At 44.4% G+C, this 24,059-nt stretch overlaps 4 protein-coding genes across 5 annotated transcripts; 2 read left to right on the top strand and 2 right to left on the bottom strand.

Annotated features, from left to right (window-relative positions):
• Positions 1–582: 582 nt before the first annotated feature.
• LOC100273082 (40S ribosomal protein SA-like) lies at positions 583–2,536 on the bottom strand. The gene is made up of 5 exons (NM_001147531.1): positions 2,266–2,536; positions 1,654–1,916; positions 1,360–1,557; positions 1,074–1,260; positions 583–913 (listed from the first exon to the last, which is right to left on the bottom strand). Exons 1-5 carry the CDS (start codon positions 2,411–2,413, stop codon positions 777–779), a joined length of 933 nt encoding a protein of 310 aa, NP_001141003.1. The 5' UTR covers positions 2,414–2,536; the 3' UTR covers positions 583–776.
• A 619-nt stretch (positions 2,537–3,155) lies between these two features.
• Positions 3,156–4,961, bottom strand: LOC103639545 (NAC domain-containing protein 22). Its single transcript, XM_008662286.2, has 3 exons — positions 4,420–4,961; positions 4,001–4,281; positions 3,156–3,863 (listed from the first exon to the last, which is right to left on the bottom strand). Exons 1-3 carry the CDS (start codon positions 4,601–4,603, stop codon positions 3,375–3,377), a joined length of 954 nt encoding a protein of 317 aa, XP_008660508.1. The 5' UTR covers positions 4,604–4,961; the 3' UTR covers positions 3,156–3,374.
• An 8,795-nt stretch (positions 4,962–13,756) lies between these two features.
• Positions 13,757–14,372, top strand: LOC100274923 (transcription activator-related). Its single transcript, NM_001149171.1, has one exon. The coding sequence runs from the start codon at positions 13,814–13,816 to the stop codon at positions 14,168–14,170; it is 357 nt and encodes a 118-aa protein (NP_001142643.1). The 5' UTR covers positions 13,757–13,813; the 3' UTR covers positions 14,171–14,372.
• A 2,944-nt stretch (positions 14,373–17,316) lies between these two features.
• On the top strand, positions 17,317–22,552 carry LOC103639546 (uncharacterized). Of its 2 annotated transcripts, XR_559503.4 has the most exons (13): positions 17,335–17,951; positions 18,203–18,294; positions 18,449–18,642; positions 19,398–19,437; positions 19,661–19,742; positions 19,828–19,909; positions 20,017–20,108; positions 20,251–20,328; positions 20,408–20,533; positions 20,930–21,051; positions 21,619–21,658; positions 21,972–22,046; positions 22,159–22,438. XR_559503.4 is itself a non-coding variant. In XM_008662287.3 (11 exons), exons 1-11 carry the CDS (start codon positions 17,680–17,682, stop codon positions 22,331–22,333), a joined length of 1,296 nt encoding a protein of 431 aa, XP_008660509.1. In that variant the 5' UTR covers positions 17,317–17,679; the 3' UTR covers positions 22,334–22,552. The 2 variants fall into 2 exon arrangements, 1 of the variants encoding a protein (XP_008660509.1); XM_008662287.3 differs by lacking the exons at positions 19,828–19,909; positions 20,017–20,108 and having other exon boundaries at positions 17,317–17,951; positions 22,159–22,552.
• The last annotated feature ends 1,507 nt before the right edge of the window (positions 22,553–24,059 follow it).

Below are 24,059 nucleotides of genomic sequence, written 5' to 3' on the forward strand. Positions count from 1 at the left end.
TTATAGCAAAATCAGTTTTTAGTGGCACAAGCAGTCTACTTGGTGAATCAATCTCAATGTTATTCCTGAATCAAATCGTTTCAAAGAGAGAAAAAAACTCAACACCAATCATGAATACTTATCCTGAGATGCATGCCTACCCATCTGTTGCCAACACATGCCCCACTAAGAATAGCATACGGCAATCTTTTTGGATTGGATGGAGTACATTGATCATAGAAATTTACATTCCCACTAGTATGATCGACATTCAAGTATTCTATGCCACCATTCCGAGATCAGGACATCATCAAGCACTCCCAAGCCCCAACATAGACCAAAATGAGGTTTGCAAGAGTCGGAGCAATTGTAACAGTGATCCAATAGCAGAGAAATTTGGAACCGATACAAGTTGCTATTTCGCTTCACTGTCACATCACGACAAAAGTGAGGTTTGACACTAGTTTGAACAGATGCAGATAGCACACTGCCATAACTGCTAGCAGCTGGGCACACTCAGTCAAAACAGTAGTAGCAGCGCTGCAATTCATTCCTAGCAATGATCAGGTATCAGGACCTCTCAGAGAACCGCAAGCATCATTTCCAGTTTTAAGATTAACCAAAAATTTCAACGTCAGCAATATTGGACAACGGGTTCAGCTAGAAAGCCCTAAAACACAAGTGTTCAAAGCAAAGCAAAGCATAGCTATAGAAGATGCCACCGGAATTTGGACATTCAGACCACAGAAAAATACTGAACTTCAGCCGCAGAAGACAGGTCTCAGAGTGGACAACGCCTACTCCCAGCCTTGGGCAGTCGGTGGCGGGGCTGCTTGGTCCCAACCAGTAGGAGCAACCAGAGGAGGTACAGTGCCGTCCACCACAGGTGCAGGGGCCCCAGCTTGATCCCAGCCATCACCGGTAGGAACCGGAGCTGCAACCAATATTGGGAATCGTCATGTTAGGAGAACAGTAACTCGGTACAGAGTAAAACTGTCAGTGTTGTAGTTTTCAGGTGAACACAGCATGCATGGCTCAAGAAGTCTAATACCAAAGACGAGGAAATTCTAAAATAACCATGTAACAGTATATACCTGGAGCAGCACCCCAATCAGCACCAGTAGGAGCAACAGGCGGCGCAGTCACATCAGAGGTCCACTGGTCACCACCCCACTGATCAGCTCCTTGGTAATCAGTGATTGCGGCAAACTCAGGGGCAACAGCAGCTTCCTCCTCCTGCTCCTTTGCTTCCTCTGGGTCCCTGTAGAAGAACAAATCCACCTGCAAACAACATTATCATATAAGAATGCCAAGGTTATAAGTCTGGACTCATCACATCTCCAATGTCATTTTGAACGACATCATAAGCTAGCATCATACCATGACCTCCCACTTGTGCCCAGGGAGGATAGTGCCCCTCATCTGCAGAACCATCCTGGCCAAAAGCCAGAACAGGCATCCAATGCTGTTCCTCCCCTTGTTGTTCGCTGGGATGCCGATATCGACATACCGCATGGGAGAGTCAGTATCACAGAAGGCAATGGTGGGGATGTTCCCCAGAGCAGACTCCTTAATTGGCTGCAAACAATCACCACCATAACAATTAGTTCACCATCACACTGCAGGGTCCACTCACTAAATATTTCTGAACTTTGAAACTGAAATTCTGTTCACCTGATGGTCAGTCCTTGGGTCGGTAAGGATGAGCAGCCGAGGCTCGCTGAAGGAGGTCTGGAGCTGGTTAGTGAAGGTACCAGGGGTGTGCCTCCCAGCGATGGCATGAGCGCCAGTGTACTGAGCGAACTTGAGGACAGCACGCTGGCCATAGGGGCGGGCGGACTGGACGATGATGTCCTGCGGGTTCTCGATGGCAACGATAACCCTCGCTGCAAGCTGCAGTTTCTCCCATGTCTTGCCAAGGTTGATGATGTAGATGCCTGATAAAAACAGTAGCAAGAATCTTGAAGATGGAGAAGCTGCTAAAAGTGCTCCATAGATCACAGCTAATTACTAGATCCCCATAAAAGCCTCATGCTGTCATAGCACTAGACTTTCGCAATTTGAATGAATGACTACTGTCTCTGATCATTACCTCGAAAAATCTAAAGCTCATAATACAGTACAAATACGACGACACAAGTTCACAGACCAACTACTCTGGATATTCCCGCTCGGCCCGGAACTGTAGCACTTGGGCACGAGCGATTGGTTTATTTTCAGTCTACATCTACGTGTATTGGCATACGGATAGGAAAAAGGCACGGATGCGAGAGCGAAGGCAGATACCGTCGGTGCGGCGCTTAAAGGCATAGCGCTCCATCTGGAAATCGCAGTTCTTGGTGCCAAGGTGGACGTCGGCGGCGAGCATCATCTGTATGTCCTGCTCCTTCTGGGACAGCGCACGCACCGCGCCTCCGCCTGCTGCCGCTGCCATGACTGACGGGGATGCGGGTGGTCAGGGCTGGACGAGCGAAGCAAGGGGAGGAGGGAGGGTCGCCGCCTCGCTGGATCGGGATCGGGCTCTGACGCTCTGTGTCTTGGGAGTGGCGGCTCGGAGGTGCGGGAGGGATCTCTTATCTGCGACGCCTCGAAAACCCTAGGAAACTTCTGCAACTGCAAAGACGTGCGTTGGGCCGTTGCAAAAATATGGGCCTCTTTGAGTTACCCCGTCTACTCTGTGCTAGCTACCAATTCGGGAGTAGTTGAGAAGAGCAAATGGGCTCGTTTGGTTCAATGGTTTGGTCAAGATTCGGAGCTCAAATTATGTTTTCAACCAGTAACATGGTGTTGGTGCCAGCCCAATTTAATAGTCGACTCCCCGTTGACTATGACCCATTTGGTCGATTCCATGATCAAATCTGTATATGATCTATTTAGCGTGATTTGGATTTATTTTTTCCCAATGCTTTTGATGTTCGTTGTCGCGTTTGTTAGCTATTTATTTAAAATAAATAATATTTAGATAACTCCGAATAGATCAGCAACATTTCTTAAGAGAAAATCGATACTATCTTCATATTTTTTATAATCTAAAGTAAATTAGTTATGGATTTTAAGATACTAAATTGTATTTTTACTTTGTTAGAAAGTGGTTTAGTTTTTTCCGGTTTTTGACAACCGGAGTACCTGGTCTCATTGTTTAGCGATTAAAATCAGATAATCTTACAAATTTGATATTAGAAAGTGAACTAGTAATTTATTATGACTTTCATGTCCAAGGTCCCGTACCAAATGCATGCATAAACAAAAAAGAGCATCTACGAGTCTTTAGTCTTTACGAACAGAATATGTACAGCCGAATTGACATCTAACTATCTAAGCAAGCATTGCGGTTGCGGCTGGCCATCGCATTTGGGTGACAGTGACACAGTTCATCTTCTTCCTCGTTTCGGACTTCAGTAGAGCAGGTGGGCTAAGGGGGAGAAGAAGAGCTGGTCCTGCCACAGGCTGCGCAGCATGAACGGGTCCTGCATCTGCGTCCAGTCGGCGACTCCGAGATGCGTCGGCACCTGCGGGGTGGGCAGGTCACCATGCCTCGCTGCCGGGCCTGCCATGCATGCGGCATGCACCAGAGACGCCGACGCCACCGTGACCGTCGTGGCGTCCGCGGCTTCCGTCTGGGCCTCCCTGAGCGCGGGCCCGCCGTAGCTGTCGCCCGACGGCGCGGGGGAGGACGAGGCTGGGATCTGCAGGACGCTTATGTCGTGGGTGTCGCCCGATGACAGGTAGTTGTCGTCGGCGGAGCCTACAGCCTGGACCAGGGATGCTGATGCTGCTTCGGCCGCGTCGCTGCGCCTCTGCATCTCCTCCATGGTAGAGGCCCTCTGTTCGAGCTCCTTCAGTGGGGTGGCCTTCCGGTAGATCTTGCAGAGCACCATGTCCTCCTGCAGAAGCAGAAACACACAGCGTCAGGCACTAGTGCCAATCCGTCCGCTGACCCCACAGCAACTTACTGCGCGCAAGGTTTTCCATGCAATTCTCACGTCCAGAGATGCAACGGATCGGACGGTTGTTGGATTACCTTGGGCGGTGGCGCGGCGGCGGCGGCGTGGTCGGGGAGGCGGTACTCGTTCATGACCCAGTCCGTCTTGGTGCCGCGCGGGGCGCGCCCCTGGTAGAAGACGAGCGTCTTCCTGAGCCCGATCACCCGCTTGGCGTCGGCGGAGCTCCGGATGGCTCTGTCCGACCCCGTGGCCTTCCAGAACCCGCGCTCCGTCGTCCGGTTCGGCCGCCCACCGCTGCCGGCCTTCCGGTCGCGCGGCACGAAGAAGTACCACTCCCTCTCCCCGATCTTCGCCATCGCTGCAGAAACCATGCATCTCCATCGGTCAGCGACCGCTCGCTCGCTCGCTCGTCGTCTCTATCGACAAGAACACACGCGCGCGCGCACGAGCTGTTGTTTGCCTGGAATCCTGGATGGCGGACGTGTCGACGACGTACCAGGAAGGTCCCAGGGGTCGTGGCGGTAGATGTTGAGGGTGCCGATGATGTCGAAGTGGAGCTGCTTGCCGTGGACGACGCGGGAGAGGTAGAAGCCGAGGAGCTCCTCCTCGGTGGGGTGGAACCGGAAGCCTGGGAGGTCCTGCTCCACCTCCATGGACGGCGCCCCGGCCGTCATTGCCATCGGTACAGTACGGCTTGCTCCCGTGAGTCTTCTTCTCGATCGGACGCACGGCCGGCTGCTCTGCTTACTTGCTGGCTGCTGCACTGGAAGTCTGGAACACGATCGGCGGTGGTGAATGGAGAGGAGAGGGCGTGGTGATCTGGCTCGCTCGCTCGTTATATATAATAACGGGACAACAAGTGATTGCTTGCTCACTGCTCAGACGTCAGACCTCAGAGATGAGTGGACGTGGGCCCTCCGTCCGGCGGCTCAACAACAATAATAATTTCAGTGTATTTTGCAGAGAGTTTATTCATTTATTTATTTCATTTGGAGCGTGTATCTGGACTTGTGGAGACTATAGTGAACCCACACATTTTGACCCTTTTTCAATACATCCAATTTAAAAAATGTCCTTCTTTTCCGGTGGTTGTGTTTGAATAATGGCACTGACTGCCCAACTTGGAACATTCAATGGCAGTGTTAGAAGGTTCTATTACTCTTTTAGGACGAATCCTAGTTCTCAAAATCCATCAGATTCATTGATTGACAGGAACTCAAACACTAAATGAATATAACCATCGATGTGTTCTCCATAATCTATATGGTTTGCTTGCCATTAGGGCGGTTGAGAACTACCGAAAAGCACTGAACTTGTTAATGGTGCATTAGAAGATGACTTATCTTGCATAGCAGTTATAGCTTTAACGTCTAGCTTTAAAAAAAACAAAACAGACTTGGTCACATCTGACGAGTAAAACGATTTTGTTTGTGGTTCACCAATAAGACAAATTTATTTATTTATTTATTTATTTATGTAGAAAGAAATAAATAAGACAAATTTTGTTAGGAGGTAAGTTGAACAAACTCAAATAGGAGTACGGGTAAAATAAACTAGAAAATATTTAGAGTTTAAATGAACATTTTTATAGGTGTGGGAGTAATTTTGATTTTTATCCCATACGAAAATAATAATAAAAAGAGCATGTCCCGACATAGCTAAGACCGTGTCACTGAATTTACTTGCATTTTCTCAGAATTTCGCTACATAGCTTGGTAACATTGCAAAATCGTGGCTCCCATAGCAAACCAGATATCCATCGTGGGAGTATTTCCTTGGTTTATTTTTTTTAAGCAAGAGCGTGTTTTTTATGGCTACATTGTTTTGTCCTTGGGGTGATTTGCTGTAGCTAACATTTTTAGCTTGGTTAGATCACCGTAGTTGTAGCCAGTAGCCTAGTTATTTCCAGTAAGCAGTTTTGGTGTGTTTCAATTTTTTAGGGGTAAGACTTACTGTAGGAGTCCCCACAGTATTTTGTAATTTTCTTATAAAGATGATCAAAATTTACATGTTACAACAGTGGAGGTTGTTTACAATGTTTGCATCATTGACTGACATTCCTAGCAAATGTCTCTCTCATCTTGTAAGTGTTGAGATTCAACTCCTGCAGAAACATGGTCTTGCACATATGTGTCGTTGGGGGTATTTTCGAAGATCCACTCATTCCTACATTTCCATATACATCATGTCATTGTGATCACTATCTCCATGGACCAAGGTTGTGAAAGCTTCCTTCGCATATCACGGACTGCGACATGGGTATTCAAGGTTTTGGTTGGTACGATCCCAACAATCTCCCAGCGTCTTTTTGGTGAAACCACATTTTAGAAAAAGATGGTCTTGTGTTTCCTCTTTCTACCGTATGCAGTTTTCACACGTGTATGAGTCCAGTTACATGGTCCTTGTGAGCATTGCTCTAGTGTTTAGTCTATCATGCAGGAGTAGCCAAAAGAAAATAAAGTTTTTGTTTCGGTTGGCATTTGGCTTTCCAGATTTGGGCCATTTCAGCAAAATCCCACTCATCTGGTGTGCCTATCAATTCCACAAGTTGAAGCATGTTGGTGAGTGATTGCAATTTGAGAGTAAGCCCTTAGCATACATGGGCAGGTGTAATAGGGTTTCAATCTGGGGGCATATTCACATGTCATAGGGTTATATCCTTTTTTTACTACATAGGAAAAAGTTCTGGGTACATTAGACGAAGAGCTCTGTCATTCCATTTGTGCTGCCAAAATTGAACTGTGCTTCCATCACCTACTTTTAATTTGGTAATTTCCTTGAAGGCTAACCGATTCTTCAGGATGTCTCTCCACCAAAAGGATCCATTCCCTTTTTCGGGGGGGGGGGGGGGGGCTTACCATTTTTGCACCTATTGTCCTAGATCAATTGCACCCATGGTAGTTTTGCTTGTTGAACAATTTGTACAACATTTTCATTAGCAAAGCTTCATTACGCTTTCTTAGGACAATGATTCCAAGCCCATCCTTATGTTTAGATCTGCAAGGTAGGTGTCAGGCCGCCTGCGGTGGTCTCATGTCATTGATGTCTGCACCACTCTAAAGGCAATGCTTCATGTACTTGTTAATTTGCTTGGTGACCGAGCTGGTATCTTGAGAGTGCATAGGTAAAAGGTTGGCAGGGAAGTGAAGACCGAGTTTACCATCTGTAGTCTGCCGGCTTGTGATAGGAAAAGAGTCGTTGCCGATAGACGCCTCTCTATTCTTTGAATCAGAGGCAGGAAGGCTGGTGTGTTTCAATTTCAACAATACAATGTAAGTGTCGTGTATGGATTGGACTGCCCATGAAGAAATCCTCCATCTCAATAGGTGAAAGTGTCCATCATGACAGCTCATCAAGGGTCACCAAAATGTTGATTAATCCGGCTAGCCGGACGGCTAATCGGTAATCGACCGGTAATGCTGATACCGGTTTTGGATTTTAAATGTGGTAAAATTTATAGATTTTGAAAACTTTTGATGCCAATTTTTATATAAATACTATAGATTATTTGAAGACTTTCTGCTGAAACCAAATTTCAAAATACGCAACGGGTTTCAATAAAAAATCATGGAAGTTTCAAAAATTACAAAAAAAAGAAAAAATAATATATCAGCCAGGATACTGATTAGTCAGTCGCTCCCCAAAGCCGATAAATCGATGTGTGGGACTGATTAACCGACCACCGAATAGGGCTATGGTTTGGGAGGATTTTCCCTCCTTTTCGGTAGAAAACTTTTCAAATTACCCTGCGGCTCATCGTCAAGCATGCATTGAAGGTTTGGCTAGATTGCTAGCTAAAACACCGGGTACGGTGATTGCTTCGTATACTTCTCCGTTGAGCACATGAACGTAGGCAACAGTTTAATTTCTGGTTGAATTAGGCAATTGAATTCCTCTCGAAACGTATGACTGGACTTGCTTTAATATAATTATAACTTATCTGAAGTCCACATCAACGGAATATTAGACTTAGTATAAGCTCGTTGGATTGAGATGGCGACTATTTTCTATTCAGATGATGTCGATATCATTATATCAAGTAGCTACTAGGTGTGTCACTACTTTGAATATAATGGATGAAAAGAAAGTGTGTCATGTGGATGCATGCTTCTTATTTTTCACTTTTGATCTCCAACAAGTCTACAAACGGAACATTCTTTTACTGTGCTTGCGATATTATTATATTGCTGCTTGTTGTAATGGCTGCGGTGTATGTGACTTGTTTTTCGTATTCTGTGTGCGAGGTTAATAATTCGGTTACTAAAACGTGGGCACTCGGGGAATTCTCGGACTACTCTCGTGTGATTATTATTCACCCGTCTAGAAAAACAGCTTGAACCATGGTATATTGTTTTAGGCTCTATACGACTTGTTTTATCTCTTCATCGTCAGGTCATGGCTGAAGCTTAATTCACCATTGCATCATGCATGAGCATGAGTTGGACAGCGGTGGTTATCATTAAATTTATCAGCGTGAGGAGAAAATTATACATGATATTAGGCTAACAAAGCATCTTTTAAGAATCATAATACATATACACATTTGCACGGCTGGTCTTACTGATATTTCAATATGTTATCAGTCGTAGTCCATATATTATTATTGTACATTACGATTCTAACTTTTAGACTCTAGCTAGTCGGCTAATCATATTAGGTTATCTCTAACAGGTTCTCTATCTCATTCTTATTTCAAACTACACTTTATAAATGATATATCAACATCACACGTCCATATACACGTTATTGTTGGAGTTGGTCTTAGCTGTCGACAACATGAAGCCCAACCAAAGTGAGATTATCCGCTGATCAGGTAACCCTAAGGCCTTATTAGGCCTTATTCGTTTGTCCAACTGATCAAAACTCGGTAGGTTGCAAAAATCCTTACAGTCACGATCTATTTAATATACGCATAAAAGTGGCGGAGGACGCCCAAAAAATAAGGTATGGCAGGTTTTAAATGTATAAAACACGTATATATATATATATATATTCTACTTCACAATAAACAATTTATAACGAATCAACATTAGGTCTTTGGGGTAGGTTCTCAAGCAACATAAATTGTTTACTGACACTATTGGTATGAACATCTACTGAATAAAAACAAAAACTGAACCTAGCAGAACAAGATAATACTGCATCTCGAGTGAAATAGCAGTATGACTCACGAATCGTACGGCTAGGCGGGAAACACATAGACAAGCCGCTCAAGAGCTAAGCATATGACGATCAGGAATGCTTGCTCGTGAGGACATCCCCACCCATGTTGTTGACCAATACCTTGAAGAAAGAACCGGATCCATCTCCCATTCCGTAGTTAACCGCGCTCGCCGTTGAAGAGGTGTCTGAAGCTAAAGCAGCACAGGCAGCACTCTCGACGCTGGAGAGGGCGGAGCAAGAGGACATGAACCCTTCCCGCCTGACCATAGGCATGGTCGCTCCTCACGCGTAGCGGTGCAGACGAGGCGAGCAGCAGCCGATGGCGAAGAAGCGATTGACTGGGCGAGCTACGACGGAGAACAGAAGTACCATGCGACGCGAGGCCAAGACCAAATGGTCTGCTAATGAGCCGAGCCAAGGTATGGCTTGGGCCATACCTGGCCATACCGAGCGCTCCGCCCGCATAAACTAAGAGGTAGGTTGCAAAAATCCTTACAGTCACAATTGACTATACTGTTAACCTGCTTGTTCTTAGCGTCGCCAACGGTGCTTGAAAATCCACACGCAGGCACGCAACTACTAGCATCCACACCACAAATAGTTTGTCTTGCTAGCTACTATATGCTAGTAGCCTAGTACTACTAGCATGCTATAGCAGCAGCGGTACAGGTGTGGTTGTGGTGTGGCTGCGTCCGGTCCTGCTAGTAGCCTAGTACTATTATAGTCTTTTCATTTGTCTTTAATTTATACCACTTTATATTATTTTTATAGTATTTTTATCTCTATAAATTAGACTATAAATTAGAGTTGCATTAATCTGAAACGAACAGCCGTCATCTGCTTTGAACGCGGACTGGCTTCTGAGAGACCGCCCGACCAGCCCCGGCTTGCTTTTTCTGCGGTTTGGCATGGAAAAAGTATGGCGCTGCCGGCCCGACCTGGCGTCAACATTTCAATTTCCTCTCCTTCTCGTTTGTTCGTTGAAACAAAAAAAAAAAGCTTTTGGAGCGGTGTGGTGACCGTCGGTCATGGAGGACCAGGACCAGGACTCGTTCAACCCAACAAAGGCCCCGTTAGTTTCACACTTTTTCATCTTCTGCCCCTAGAAGCTGCTCGATACTATTTTTCAGTCTTTTTTTATAAAAAAAATTAGTGAAAACCTGTTAAAATCATCGTCTACACAAAATAGACCAAGTCGTAGCTATAGTAAAAAAATCATCACTTTGTACATCATAAATCTAATCTCTATGATATTCAGATCCATAGCTAAATTCTCAAAAAGGCTCATAAAAAAACTAAACAAAGCAGATCCAAAAGAGAGTTTCTAAATTTAGCTCCATTGGTCTCCCGCCGGTGTGTACCAGATACCAACATTATATTCAAGACTTCATGTCGAGTTGATACATACACCAATCGATCACACTTCTCACAGACGAACGATGACCGTCAGCAGTTAGGAATTGAAGCTGTTTCCCAGTCAAAAAGGTCCTAGCTAGCTAGCAGTGTGACGGCGGTAGCTGCTCTCGCGTTCTGCACTGCCTTTTCCTGACTCGTTCTGGATGTGGTGTGGAGCCGGAGAGGAGGAAGACGACGGACCGGAGACCTTGCCGTGGAGTGGACTAATCCGTGTGGGGCGACAGGAATCACGCAACCGCTTCACCCCTTGTGTCGTGGGTGGTCAGGGGGAACAGACTTTGCGGTCAAGCACTCAAGCCAATGCAGGACGCTCTACGGCCGGGTCTTGTCCACAGTCCACACTCTAGGTCGAATCGAGTTCCCATCCAGTCGCGGCTGATTCAGGATTTTAATAAAGACAATGTGACGTCAAAAAATTGTCATGCACATTTGTTTTTACGAAGGGCCCATAAGAAATAGGTAAAAGAGTTCGATATATGGCTTAACAATCACCACAAAAGGAAAGTCAACAACCATCCAAAACTATTGGCTAGACACAGATACAAGGAAAGAACTCTATTGTCAACTACCACAACTGGAGCACACAGACATTTATTAAGCTCGTCACAACTATGAGGGCTACAGAAAAGCAAGCACACACAACCAGAACTAGACGAAATCAGCAAGACCATAGCGAAGAACACAATTATAGGCCTACGACGAGGCAGGAATCAACTGAGACGAAATCAACCACTTGATACACCTATGCAGCGGCTTCCATTCATGAGCTCGACTGAAGACGTCACTTGTTGTCCTTCGAATTATGAGGCTTCCTTGCTCCACTAGTTTTTCCCTCTCTTTCTGACTAATCGCCCAAGAATCAAGCCAAACACACACACACATAGATCACGTTAGTTGGAGCCAACATCATCTTATCACCAAAGCAGTAGTCGTTTCTGGATCTCCAGATCGTTCAGATAATAGCCCCACAACCAAAGAGAAATAAGTTATTTTCCTTGCCAGCATAAGCATTATTCTACGAACCAAAATGATCTTCAAGCCTTCATGGGATGGATTGCCAACCCAGAGCCATTTGGATGATTCTCCAATCAAAACAAGCAACAAAACACTCAAAGAATAGATGATTTATAGACTCGGGCAGTCCACAAAAAACACAATCCACAGGACCTTGCTAGTTTCTTTTTCTCGAGTTATCTTTTGTGTGAATTTTATTCTTAAAACACTTGGACCTTACGGGGCAACTTGGTTTTCCACAAGAACTTGAATGGGATAGGAATCTGGTTACATTTACTACCTCTGTATAACGATTTTATAGAAAAAATCATTCCTGTCAAGGGACCAGATTACCTTGTCATGACAGTTAGATCTCACAATCCGACTACATTGATTTTTCAAATTAACAAATAAAGAAACCAGGTCTCCCAATAATCTTATACTAAAAGATAAAGCCTGAAAATTCAAATAGAGCACCTTCTCCACAGTAATGTTTTTGTCATGAGCTTGGTCAAAAGGTCTAGGAAATATAACAGAAAGGGGCATCTCATCGCACCAAGCATTATTCCAAAAGCTTGTACTCTTGCCATTCCCCATGACTTGTTTACGGTGTTTGTAAAACAGATCTCTCACACCAAGTATGCCTTTCCAAAAGTGGGAATCATTTTGACTCTTTTTCATATAAATAAGAAGAACCCCTTAACATATTTGTCTCTGGTAATGTTTTGCCACAAGCCATTCGAGTTTTCAAATTCCAGATCCACTTGGCTAAGAGCGCAACATTCATCATTTTCAAATCCAGAACACCTAGACTACCCTGGTTCTTAGGCGAGCAGACTAAATCCTAAACAACTAAATGAATTTTTCGTAACTATGGCCACCTTGCCACAACATTCTTTTTCTATAAATGTCTATGTTTGTGATCACTGACCTTGGAGATTTATACATAGAAAACATATAAGGCCTTGTTCGGTTAATCCCGTTACCCATGGATTGGATGGGATTGGAAAAAATTAAGAAGAAGATTGACTTGCTTGGGATTTAAACCCATCCAATCCCACTCAATCCACATGGATTGAGAGCTAACCGAACAAGCCCTAAATGGGAACATCTGTCAAGCTGTTATTAATCAAAGCCACACGACCACCCAAGCTAAGGAACCTCCCCTACGAAGAAACAAGTATTCTAGCGACGATAATCCACGCACGGGGTATGGGTCTATCAGATTTTTGAGAGTTATATATTCGAAGCATGCTGTTGTTTCTTATAATTTTTTTGTCAGAGTCAATTTATTCATCTCTGAATCGCTATTATTTCCAACATGCTATAGCATGTTTCGATCGTACAGACGATCTATGCGACCAAACCAACTCTCTCTCACGTGTAAGTTCTGGTGCAGCCAACAGGACAAGGAAAGAAAAATGCACTAGACTAGTGGTGGTGGTGGTGGGGTGGGGGGGTGAAGAGGCCCCAAAAGGATGGAACGAGTTTACAGAAACACGCTCTTTCAACATGGCCATGCATGCTAAGTAGGGGTCGAGACTTGTGCAACATCCTTTCTCCTCTCTGTGCATGATTCCTAAAAGCTAGATACTTTTCCGGAGTGTGATGATGTTATACAGACTGTGAGCGAAGAAGGGATGTCTTATACTCGGGAGTGAGTCTGTTAGAACTAGTTTGGTAAGTATATTTTCTTAAGAGATTTTTATTTTACTAAGAGAAAATAAACTAATTTTTTTTAAAAAATATTATTTTTTTAGAAAAAACGGGGTTTCCAAGCTAACCTATAAAATTTGGAAGTTGTAATGTTCCAACGACGTCAAACAATTTGTTTGGCGGTGTAATAAATTAGGCACATGGGTGAATTAAACTACATTAGGTAGCAGTATGAATTAACGGCGCCGGCATGGTGACGTCCACGAGTCACGCCCTGCGAGATCGGAGGCACCGACCAACCCCAGGTGTCCCGGTGTCCCCACGCCCTCCGCCTCCTGATCCTGATCCTAAGGGCTATGTCCCTTAAGGAGAATCTGTCGCACTCTTTAGATTGGTCACATATACTATATACAATATTTTGTAACATCCCGGTCGCCCCCACGCGGCCTCTGGCCTCTGCCGCACGCGTGTCCCCGCCGCAACACGTGTGCCCACCACTGAGAAGTGATAATTGAGAGCACACGCTAGGGAGGGCTGCCTCTACCCCCGTCTCCTGATCCATCCACGCGAACCCTATAAATAAACGCAAGCCTGCCATTCCAGTTACCAAATTGGCACTTCCGTACCCCGACCCCGGCCACCGTGTGGAAACAGAAACAGCAATGGCGGGGAGGCTGGTGCCGAGCACGAAGAAGGCGATGGAGCACCGGGAGGAGAAGCCCAAGGTGCCGTCGAGCGACCCGGGCTCCGACCTCGACCTGGTGCAGCTGGTGGCCGGGCAGCAGCCGCCCAACATCTCGGAGATGAAGCCGCTGACGCGGGAGGCGTACGGCGGCGGGATGTACGCGGCCGAGGAGGAGGGCGGCCGGCGGAGGGGCCCCGCGCGGCCGCGCGCGAGCGCCACGCAGAGCGCCGACGGGCCCGAGGAGCAGCGCGCTGGCGCGAGGCCCAGCCACCCGCCGCCGCCGTCCACCGGCGACCGCGACCTCGACATCACCGGCCAGTCCTACATCCAGTAGCCGCATGTGCCGGCTGCCGAGCGCCGCGCTTGGGCGTTGGCCATTGGCGTTGTGTGTGTGTACACAGTACAGTACAGTAAGTACTTGCTAGTATACTTGGTTGTGTACTTGCCAAAGTGTCCTTGTACACGTCGCTTTGTTAAGATGTGTACGTACGTACTAGTTGCCGACGAATAAAGGTTTGGACTTGGGCTTTCAGAAATCCCCTGAAGGAACGAGTAAAGGTTTGGGCTTACGGTTGCAGGACGACCTAAAGGGACTGAAGCGATTCAACCAGCCCAGCCCAGTCGCACTTGCCGTCGCGGCCCATCTGTTCCGTTCTGTTGGCTCAGCTCAGCGTCTTGGAGAATTCGACAAATAAACGTTTTTGCACTATTATTAATCCCGCACGCGCGTTTTTTTCTTTCAAAAAGAGAAATACGAAACAAACGCAGAATTATAACAAGGAAGACAAAATGAAACTGAACTCTCCATACAAAGCCACGTCGTCACCCGCACTGTTCCATACGACAGCAGCGGCTGGGATGCGCCTTCGGACGCACCGCAGCCAAGCGCTTCCAAAACCCGCTCGGCCGATGAGAGCAGGAGAAGAAACATGCCATGCCAGCATCAGCATCCGCGCAGGGTCGGTATCGGGGGAAAGCGCGGCAACGGACCGGCGTGCCGGAGCCGGAGGCAAAGCTGAGCCACGAGCTATCTGCCGCTTTTCCACGTAGTAAAGCTTTGCCGGGGCCTGATCCTGATCTGGTTTCGGCAGCCACGTTGGCACAGAGCTACTTGTCCACATGTTCTTCGCCACATGTTCTTCGGGGGTGACGTGCTTGTTTGAAGAATCATTTCGAGATACTGCATGTGTAATCCCTATGTGTTTTTTTTTGTTTCTTTGGAAACTGGATAATGCACAAAAATCTAACACAGACCATATTATCAACTTTGTGAGATTATGGCGTAAAATCAATACAAAGTTTACAAGCTGTTTGGCTAAAAATAAGATCTAGAATGAGAAGGTATGCACATTAAAACTAATAGCTACTTAAATTAGTTAGAGACATCTAGACAACCCGACTAATACTTTAGCTATCAGAGCATCTCTAAATTTATCTCCTTAAATTATAGATTTAGAGAGTTATTAAAACACTTTAATGAATAAAAAAACATTTATGATAACGGTTCTCTATTTATTATTTATTAATAGTTGATATTTTTTAAGTTGTCCACAACATAAATGGGTCTGTTTCTATTTTTGACTGAACTAACAGTAGAAATAGAAATACGTATCAATAACCTTCTCTGGCTTTTTTTCTTCAGTGGTATAGAATCTGTTTAAGATCTTGACGGGATGCACATTTTATCAGCCTCCATAAAAAATGCCAGCAACGTCTTCGTGAGATTGAAGCTATCGATGGAAGATCAGATGGACGTGTGATAACACACATTGTCTACAGAAGTCTTTGTGGCGATAACATGAAGGCATCACAGGAGGTGCTTTGGCGACAACCTGAAGGCAACAACATGAAGGCATCACAGGTGCTTTGGTGTGGTCTCGGTACAAGAGGTTATCTAGTGGCGATAGATTCAAAACGTCTGAAGGGGTGGAGATGGATTTGTGGACACAAAGCCGGTGGGACGACCCGAAACGGCAGCAAAGTAGTCTTTTCGCGATGGATTTGGTGTCAACGTTGATTTCGAGAGTCCTAACAAGGTTGTTAAATGTACATATGAAATTGGGTTTTGAAATGAGTTTGTGAATGTTGGAACTTCTTTAGTTTTTCTTGAAAACTTAAATTCATACTTATGGGGTAAATTAACTACTACATATGCTCTTAATTACTTTTAGTTAAAAACATCCAAACATCCGTATCCAATATAGTTCAACTAACTTTTAATTACACCCTCAACTATTATTTGTTGTTTAACCTATCTAAAGCTAGTCAATAGTTAGTCAACTAATTTCACTAGCAACTTTTTAGTTAGCTAACTATTAGCTCTAGTATATTTAAATGGGTCTTATTATATTATTCGACTTTCATTGTTCTACAACAAACAGATAATTAATAAGAGCTAGTTTAGAAAATCAATTTCCCTTCATATTTAGATGGAAACGAGAAGAAAATAAACTAATTTATCCCTTTTCCACTCCAATTCAGAAGGAACTACTAGTGCGAGAAAAATGGCTCGGGCTCGACGAGCCGGCTCGAGCTCGATGATACTAGGTTCACGAGTTGGCAACGCGCAAATCCAGATTTACAAGCTCGCCAAAATCACGAGCGAAGCGGAGCTAGCTTGCGCGAGCTCATGAGCCGCTCACGAGCTGACCCAAACACCCAACACAATAGGCTGCTTCGATCGGTCCAAACCCAATAGAAAGCTCTATGGACCAAAACCCAAAATACACACAAAACCTAAGACGCTAATCCATCTCCATCCAACAACTAGGGTTGGAAACGAGACGAGCTAAACCAGGCTCGACTCGGTTCTTCAACGAGCTATAAATAATGGTCCAGCTCGTCTCATCCGCTCGCAAGCCGTCTCGAGCGGACTACCCTAAAAGAAATATGGGACGAAAATGGCTTCGATTTTCCTCAAATTTTTGGTTGTTGTGATACTCGAATAAATGTTCTACATTTAAGCGCATACAAATCATACTCCCCCGTTCTAAAATAATAGTTATTTTAGCTCTAGATTTTTATGTCTATATTCATATAGATGATTATAAACCTAAATATATATAGAACATATACATTAATTATTGTATGATCTAATAAAAAGATATTTTTTAAAATTTGGGACGAAAAGAGTATTGTTTTTTGAATGTGCCCTAAGACTATTTTCAGTGTAAGTTTCATTGCACGGTTTCTAAAATTGATACATCAACTTTTATGAAACTATGTATCCTAAATTTTATCATGGATGAAATCCTCTCTCTTTCTATGAAACTCTCTCCATCTCTCTTATTATAAATACAGTGACATTCATTAAATATGTTGATGTGTTACATTAGAATGAAACTGTGATGAAATTCCATCGGGAATGGCCTAATTACCTTCCCCAAAATCAATTTGGCAGCCCAACTACAGTTGCATGCGTGACATGGTCCCACGTTACATCCTCCCGTGACACAGGCTGATGACAGGCACAGCCAGGCCGGTCTGAAACTCTGAATCTGCCACCGACAAGTGGGTTCGTCCACCGCACCTTCTCCCTTCTTCGTCTCCGTCTCTCCCAGCCCCATATCAACGGGGGACGGCTCTCTCGCCATTCTCCATCCGAAAAACCCATAGAAACTTCCCTCGTTTCTCTCTCCTCGGCCCCGCGGGAGCGAACCATTATCAGTCGCTCTCGTTGGTCCGGAGCAGCGATGCGCACCGCCTGCCTCCGCCCCACCATTCGAATAAAACCCTCCCCTCCGCCTCCCTCCTTCCGCCACTCCTAGGCCCATTCCCACCCGCGCCAGCCTCGGCCGCCGCGGCCGCACCACCCACGGTCCCGCCTCGCCGTGGCATGAGAAGATGGCCGCGTGCTCCAGGGGCCTCGCGTGGCCGCCGTTCGATCTGACCACGGCGAGGGGGGCGGCGTCCTGGCCGCGCCGCCGCGCCACGATCCGGTGCTGCTGCGCCGGGACGGACCCAGAGCCGCGGAGGCGACTCTCGAGGGCGGCCGCGGCCGCGCCCGAGCGTGCCGAGGAGTGGCGCGTCGATGGGAACAAGCCGTCTGCCGCGGCACCGGCCCGGCGGCGCGCTAGTCTCACCGCCATGCCCCCGCTCCCCTTCCCGGCACCTCGGTACGTTGGAGGGCGGCTGGCAACGTCGCATCTAGGGATTTTTTTAGTTCTATACAGGACTTGAAGGGTGTGCCCGGCCTCGCATTTAACAGTTATCAGTCGCTTGCATCATTCCGACAATTTGTTTTTGTGTGTGGTTATTTTGGTTGTCGTAATGACAGGTTAACGTGCCATATATTGTACTAGTTCATTCAATTCTCATTGCTTAGGGAATGGAATTCTGACACTCATTTTTTTGTTTACTAGTATAGTTCTAGAAGACAGTTCAAGCAACAGGACTTCTACCCACGGTGCACGCCGAGGGGCCCGGCTCCTCAATCCTGTGATTCCCCACCCAAGAGAGGTTTGTCCCTTCATGACATTGTCAATTCTAAAAGAAGATTCCTACAGGAATGCCGGTTTAGTCCGAAATGAAACGCTACCACTTGTAGACTCCCAACTTTAGATCTCTGATTTGCTAAGGAAATGCATGTGTTTGTTTGGCACCTGCCTTATAGACACTGGTATTGCTAGTGAGAAGGAATGGGGAATCAACTTGCTGGACGAAGCCGTCAAGGAGTCTGGAATAAATGAAGATGGAAGCACTTGGTATAGGGAGAGTGGAGAAGATACTGGCGAGAATGGGTACCGCTGCCGCTGGGCAAGAATGGGAGGACAGAACCATGATGGTTCCACCGAATGGAAAGAGACTGTATGTTTTTGGCTCTCTACTTATTATAACAGATCATATTCTAGTCCTACGTTCAGTTGCCTTTACGACATGCTCACAGCTTTAAATACTTGGTGTGGGGCTTTTGCCTTCTGCATTTAATCACTTTTATTTACTTGATGTGCTCGAATAGGAATACCATTTTAAGCACAATATACTAAGTTCATACTACCGTTTTATAACTATCCTGTGTCTGCCAGTATGAATTTTAGTGTTTGGGTTAGCTTTGATTTTATTGATGCTAAATTTTGAACATTTGTAGCATACTAGCATTACCTTTTGAATTAAGTAATTCCATAGTCATGAAAATTATTGAATTGCTCGAAAACTCTACCATGCACACTGGAGCATGCGATCTTTCATCTGGTTTCGATTTCACTGTACTCAATCTGGCATAGAGGTTTGAGACTGTAAGTTCCTAAAGCTAAACAGTCAACTCCATTGAGAACTATTCCCTCGTCCCAAAATATAGTTGTTTCTAGCTATCTTTTTTTCGGTCAACATTCGAATTAATGATAATGAATATAGACATACATACAAACTACATCCATAAGTTGATTAATGAATGTATATTTAGTCTAAAACGAATTATATTTTGAGACGGAGGGAGTACAAAATACTGGACTAAGAAACCATTCTTTTTCATCAAAGGACCTACTGAAGTTTGCAGCAATAATCTTGTTGTTTAGTTTACTTGAAATCTTAATAACATCATGTAACATTATTCTGTGTGGCAGTGGTGGGAGAAAAGTGACTGGACTGGATATAAGGAATTAGGTATGCAAATTATTCTTATATAATGGAGGATCTTCCTCTTTGATAGTGTAGTCATATTGTCAAAGTGTTTAATCAGTGTGATTCTTGTGCATGAGCATGCAAATTTCGCTCATAACTATGATGAATGTCTTTGTTTCTTTGTTCTTTAAATTATGTTTATTCCTTGCATCTGTCACAGACTCGTGACTTACTTTTCAATGTAATAATAATTATAAAACATTAGGTGCAGAGAAATCTGGGAAGAATGCTGAAGGTGATTCTTGGTGGGAGAAGTGGAAAGAAGTACTGTACCAAGATGAATGGAGGTAAATTAGCTAATTTGTAGATTCAGATATTTTAAGTATACTTGTCCTGCCCTTGTGTAAGACAGACCTTTTTTTTGTGACGTAGAGTTGTATACAGACTTTCTTCTAGCCTTGCTTTTTTTAAGGCTACTTTGAAACAATGGTGATTCCGTAGCTCTGCTGAGAATGTAAGATCAGTTTTCACCTGTTTGCAGCTTATAACATTGTTTTAGTTTCATCCATGCTATTTAGATCATTAGATCCAAAATTTAGTGTGCTGTTATTGCACGGACAGGACTCCAACACAATCTGCAAACAAATGATCAGCTATATCATTGTTCTTGATACCTATTTGGAGATCCAGTCCATCCATTGGTGTATCTGTCAGTATGTGTCGGACTCTAGCCCAACCTTTGCTTAAGCCTTACCTGCCATATGTGTCAGTTTCTTCTTTGATGTCCTTCCAAAGTTAGAACTTAGAACAATTGTACAAGGGAGACACTGATATGGTTTACCTTGTCCAATACAGCAATCTTGCAAGAATAGAGAAGAGTGCTGAAAAACAAGCAAAATCAGGTGCAGAAAATGCTGGGTGGTATGAGAAATGGTGAGAAACAGATCATATTTTTCCTGGTTCTGGTTGAAATTTGGAGGTCTTCTGTAAAACTGTCAGTGTTCTATAACAGGTGGGAGAAATATGATGCCAAAGGCTGGACAGAAAAAGGTGCTCACAAATATGGAAGGTTGAATGAGCAGTCGTGGTGGGAGAGATGGGGTGAACATTATGATGGCCGTGGATTTGTTTTGAAATGGTGAGCCTATTAATGTTTTTAGCACTAGCTATATGGCCGTAGAAGGAAATCCTTATACAGCTGGTGTTGTGCTTAATCTTCAATGTTTATTGCTCGAATCTCCATTTCCATATTCATGAGTTTTTCATTACAGCAGTGAATTTTGTTGTTTATTAGTATGTGGATTCACATGTCAATTGGTTAGTTAATTTCTCTAGGATATGTGTCTGTGGCATACAGTTTGTAGTGATTACTGTGATAGGTAGTTATTCTTCTGAGGGGCAACTTGATGCACTCTATTTCAAATTTGTATCAACAGTTCAGACATTGGAAAGCTGTTTTGGTTTGCATATACTTTGTCTGCTCAACTGCCAGTGGTGGTTGATAACACCTGCATTGCATGAATGTTCTTAACAGGACAGATAAGTGGGCAGAGACAGACTTAGGCACCAAATGGGGGGACAAGTGGGAGGAGAAATTCTTTGCAGGAATTGGTTCTCGACAAGGGGAGACATGGCATGTATCTCCTGGCAGAGAACGTAAGATCCGTTACCACTAAATACTGTATGTTCACCGCATTTTTCTCATATGTATGCTACTAACTAAGATGTGCTACTCCTTCCAATCACGAAACATAATGTATTTTTAAAAGGACAAACCCAGTGTTGCCGGGCTCCCACATTGAGTGGGGGTCTGGGGAAGGAATAACCGATGCAAGCCGTACCCCTGCATTTTGTAGAGAAACTGCATCGGACAAAAAACGTAATGTATTCTTAGAATACACTAACCATTTTCTAAGTATGAGCATCATGACAAAAAGTCAAAAAACACATTTTGGTTTGCCACTTGATGTGTTTTTTTTATGCTAGTTGCATTTTATGTGAAATTGGTCGCTTGAAGACCATGCCAATGTCCAAAGACGTTTTAAAATCTATGCGAGCATATCAGCATAGCTTTATCCTGTTGTATACTTTTGAAATGTGGTACAGCCTTTTTATCATTCCATTGTGATGGCGCTGAACCCAGTACTTTATGACAGAGATATGAAGCAGCTTTTGCTTGGAATATTATGTAGGCTGATACTTCACTTGTGTTGAAACTTTCAGGTTGGTCAAGAACTTGGGGAGAAGAACACTTTGGTAACGGGTACGTGACATAATACTGTTTTGGTCTAGCATTTGTACATACTCCCTCCGTTTATTTTTAGTTGTCGCTGCATAGTTCAATTTTGCACTATTCAGCGACAACTAAAACGAAACGGAGTGAGTACTTATTTGGCTGAAATTTGGGCCGCAGACTTTTCAAACATCTTATTGGTATATTTTTATAGTTCCCAGCATCAGCATGCAAATGATTTTATCTTACGTATCGGTACTAGCAGTAAATCGTTTTGAAGCCGACTATTCTGTTGCTAATTCGCTACTTCACAACTAAACCACATATTTGTCTTGGATTTCAGTAAAGTCCACAAGTATGGAAAGAGCACAACTGGCGAGAGCTGGGATTTGGTAGTCGACGAGGAGACATACTATGAGTAAGACCTTTATTCCGCTGATTGATTCCCTTGAAACGTCTCCGTCGGCGCCAAAATCTGTGCATGTGTTGTTGCTTTTGAATCTCACCGGTCTGCAAACATTTGAAACCAGGGCGGAGCCCCACTACGGATGGGCCGATGTCGTGGGGGACTCGACACAGCTGCTGTCCATACAACCCGTGGAGAGGCCACCGGGAGTGTTCCCGGCCATCGACTTCAGCTCGGCGCCCCCGCCAAAGGACGCTCCGCCGGGCATGCCTCCTTCCCCTCTGGATGGAGGGAACTAGAGCTGCCAGCACAAGCGAATTTTTTCTTTCTAGAGGCTCCAAATTTTGCCTGTAAGGGAACAGCATTCTTTGTAGGAAGTTAATGGACCCAATTTCCTGCGTTCATTGGTTGGTTCACTCTCTGCTACGCTTTCCTTTCCTCCCAAACATGCCGTTGCGTTCCTCTGGTTGGCGACCGGGTGAATGCAATAATCAAACGGCCCACCCGTGGTTTGTATTGCTCGCTGAGGATAAAGCCTTTGTTCTGCCTTCAAGGCAGTGTTGGAAACTCGGCCATTTTCCTCGCGTAAGGGACAGAGATTTTCACTCCGAACCAAACGGAGAGAGGGGTGTCCATACTGCAATCATTTACCGCCTAATTGGTTGCCTCTCCGTCGTGTGCGTCTGGCTGGTGCGGGCCTGGTCCTCCCAACGAAGGTCATTTTTAGCTTTTTCACGCATGCAGACTGAACACTAAAAAAACACTAAAGGAGTGTTTGGGAGTGAAGTTTTTTCACAGTTTTGAAAGAATACTGCAATATTCTCAAATACTGCAGTATTATATACAGAATGATGTTTGACAAGCTAAGTAAAATCTCTATTTTCAAAACTGAAGTATTGCAAATACTATAGTTGTTTTAAGGTATTCTAAACTTAGGTCTGGACCTCAGCTTTCAAAATTGTGGTATTGTAAACTGCGGTATTGCCATGACTAAAGTATACTGTAGTATTTCAAAATCTGTGGTTTTCAAAAACTTTGTTCCCAAACAGGGCCTAAAGTGTATGTGTGTGTCGTGGGACACGACAACCAAACACCCGCTCGCACCCGATTAATATATGCCACGAGTCGGGCGGGTAGAACCTGACAACCAATCATGTGATTAATACCTTGACTCGAGCCCATGGTTTGTTCTGTCAGACAAGCAGTCAAACCTCCCTCCCAAATAGAGATGGCAATGGGCCTGATTTTTCGCGGAAAAATCTTCTCCCACGGGGGCGTAAAAGGAGATTTTTTTTCTCCCGACAGGTAAACGAGGACAAGTAAGCATTCTTCATCTCTGACCCGTTAAATTTATATGTGATGATATTTTCATTTAATAGTTAATAATAAAAATAAATAATTACATTGTCAAGAGATCACTCCTAATACAAATATGTTCATTTAATGTACACGTAATGATTTCTTATATCTAACAATGTGTATAAGTGACAATGTTTTGCATTAATAATAAAATAAGTACATTCTGATTATAATTTAAATGAGGATGGAGATTCTCGATGGTAATTTATCCCCGTGGGAAACAGGGTGGAGAAGAAATGTCACTCGCAAGCATTCGCGAGGATCCCGCATAAACGGGGATGAGAAGCTAAAATTCGACGAGAAATTCCCCTGTTGCCATCCTACTCCTAAACCATTTTTATCCATCGTCGAGCGTAGGTAGCGGCACCAATTAGTTTTTGCATATTAACTCCCTTACCACAAAGAAAAATAGTTCGCCTCTCTGTAATCTTATTTTTAGACTCTTTTCTTGGCGCCACAAAACATGTGATCGAGGTAACACGGCTCAACGCCAAGATTTATGACGTTGTGGTAGCCACCAAAAAATAATTTAAAACGAATCACATGCATCATTATATTAATAAATTAATTACATACAACATTGAGGGGCGGATCCGTGCCCTTTTTGGTGTCCTGTGACACCAATAAATTTTAGTAATCACTATTAGAATGTATGTTTGTTAGCAC

The sequence above is a fragment of the Zea mays genome, chromosome 9 (assembly GCF_902167145.1).
Source record: "Zea mays cultivar B73 chromosome 9, Zm-B73-REFERENCE-NAM-5.0, whole genome shotgun sequence".
Classification (NCBI taxonomy): domain Eukaryota; kingdom Viridiplantae; phylum Streptophyta; class Magnoliopsida; order Poales; family Poaceae; genus Zea; species Zea mays.

Coding starts and splice junctions, on each gene's coding strand:
- LOC100274923 (NM_001149171.1), top strand. CDS start 13,814: ATGGCGGGGAGGCTGGTGCCGAGCACGAAGAAGGCGATGGAGCACCGG.
- LOC100273082 (NM_001147531.1), bottom strand. CDS start 2,413: ATGGCAGCGGCAGCAGGCGGAGGCGCGGTGCGTGCGCTGTCCCAGAAG. Junction 1,261..1,359: donor GGCACAAGTGGGAGGTCATG/GTATGATGCTAG, acceptor TGTTGTTTGCAG/GTGGATTTGTTCTTCTACAG. Junction 914..1,073: donor TGATTGGGGTGCTGCTCCAG/GTATATACTGTT, acceptor TATTGGTTGCAG/CTCCGGTTCCTACCGGTGAT.
- LOC103639545 (XM_008662286.2), bottom strand. CDS start 4,603: ATGGCAATGACGGCCGGGGCGCCGTCCATGGAGGTGGAGCAGGACCTC. Junction 4,282..4,419: donor CGACCCCTGGGACCTTCCTG/GTACGTCGTCGA, acceptor TGGTTTCTGCAG/CGATGGCGAAGATCGGGGAG. Junction 3,864..4,000: donor CCGCCGCGCCACCGCCCAAG/GTAATCCAACAA, acceptor CTGCTTCTGCAG/GAGGACATGGTGCTCTGCAA.
- LOC103639546 (XM_008662287.3), top strand. CDS start 17,680: ATGGCCGCGTGCTCCAGGGGCCTCGCGTGGCCGCCGTTCGATCTGACC. Junction 20,329..20,407: donor GCTGGGTGGTATGAGAAATG/GTGAGAAACAGA, acceptor GTTCTATAACAG/GTGGGAGAAATATGATGCCA. Junction 21,052..21,618: donor TGTATCTCCTGGCAGAGAAC/GTAAGATCCGTT, acceptor TGAAACTTTCAG/GTTGGTCAAGAACTTGGGGA.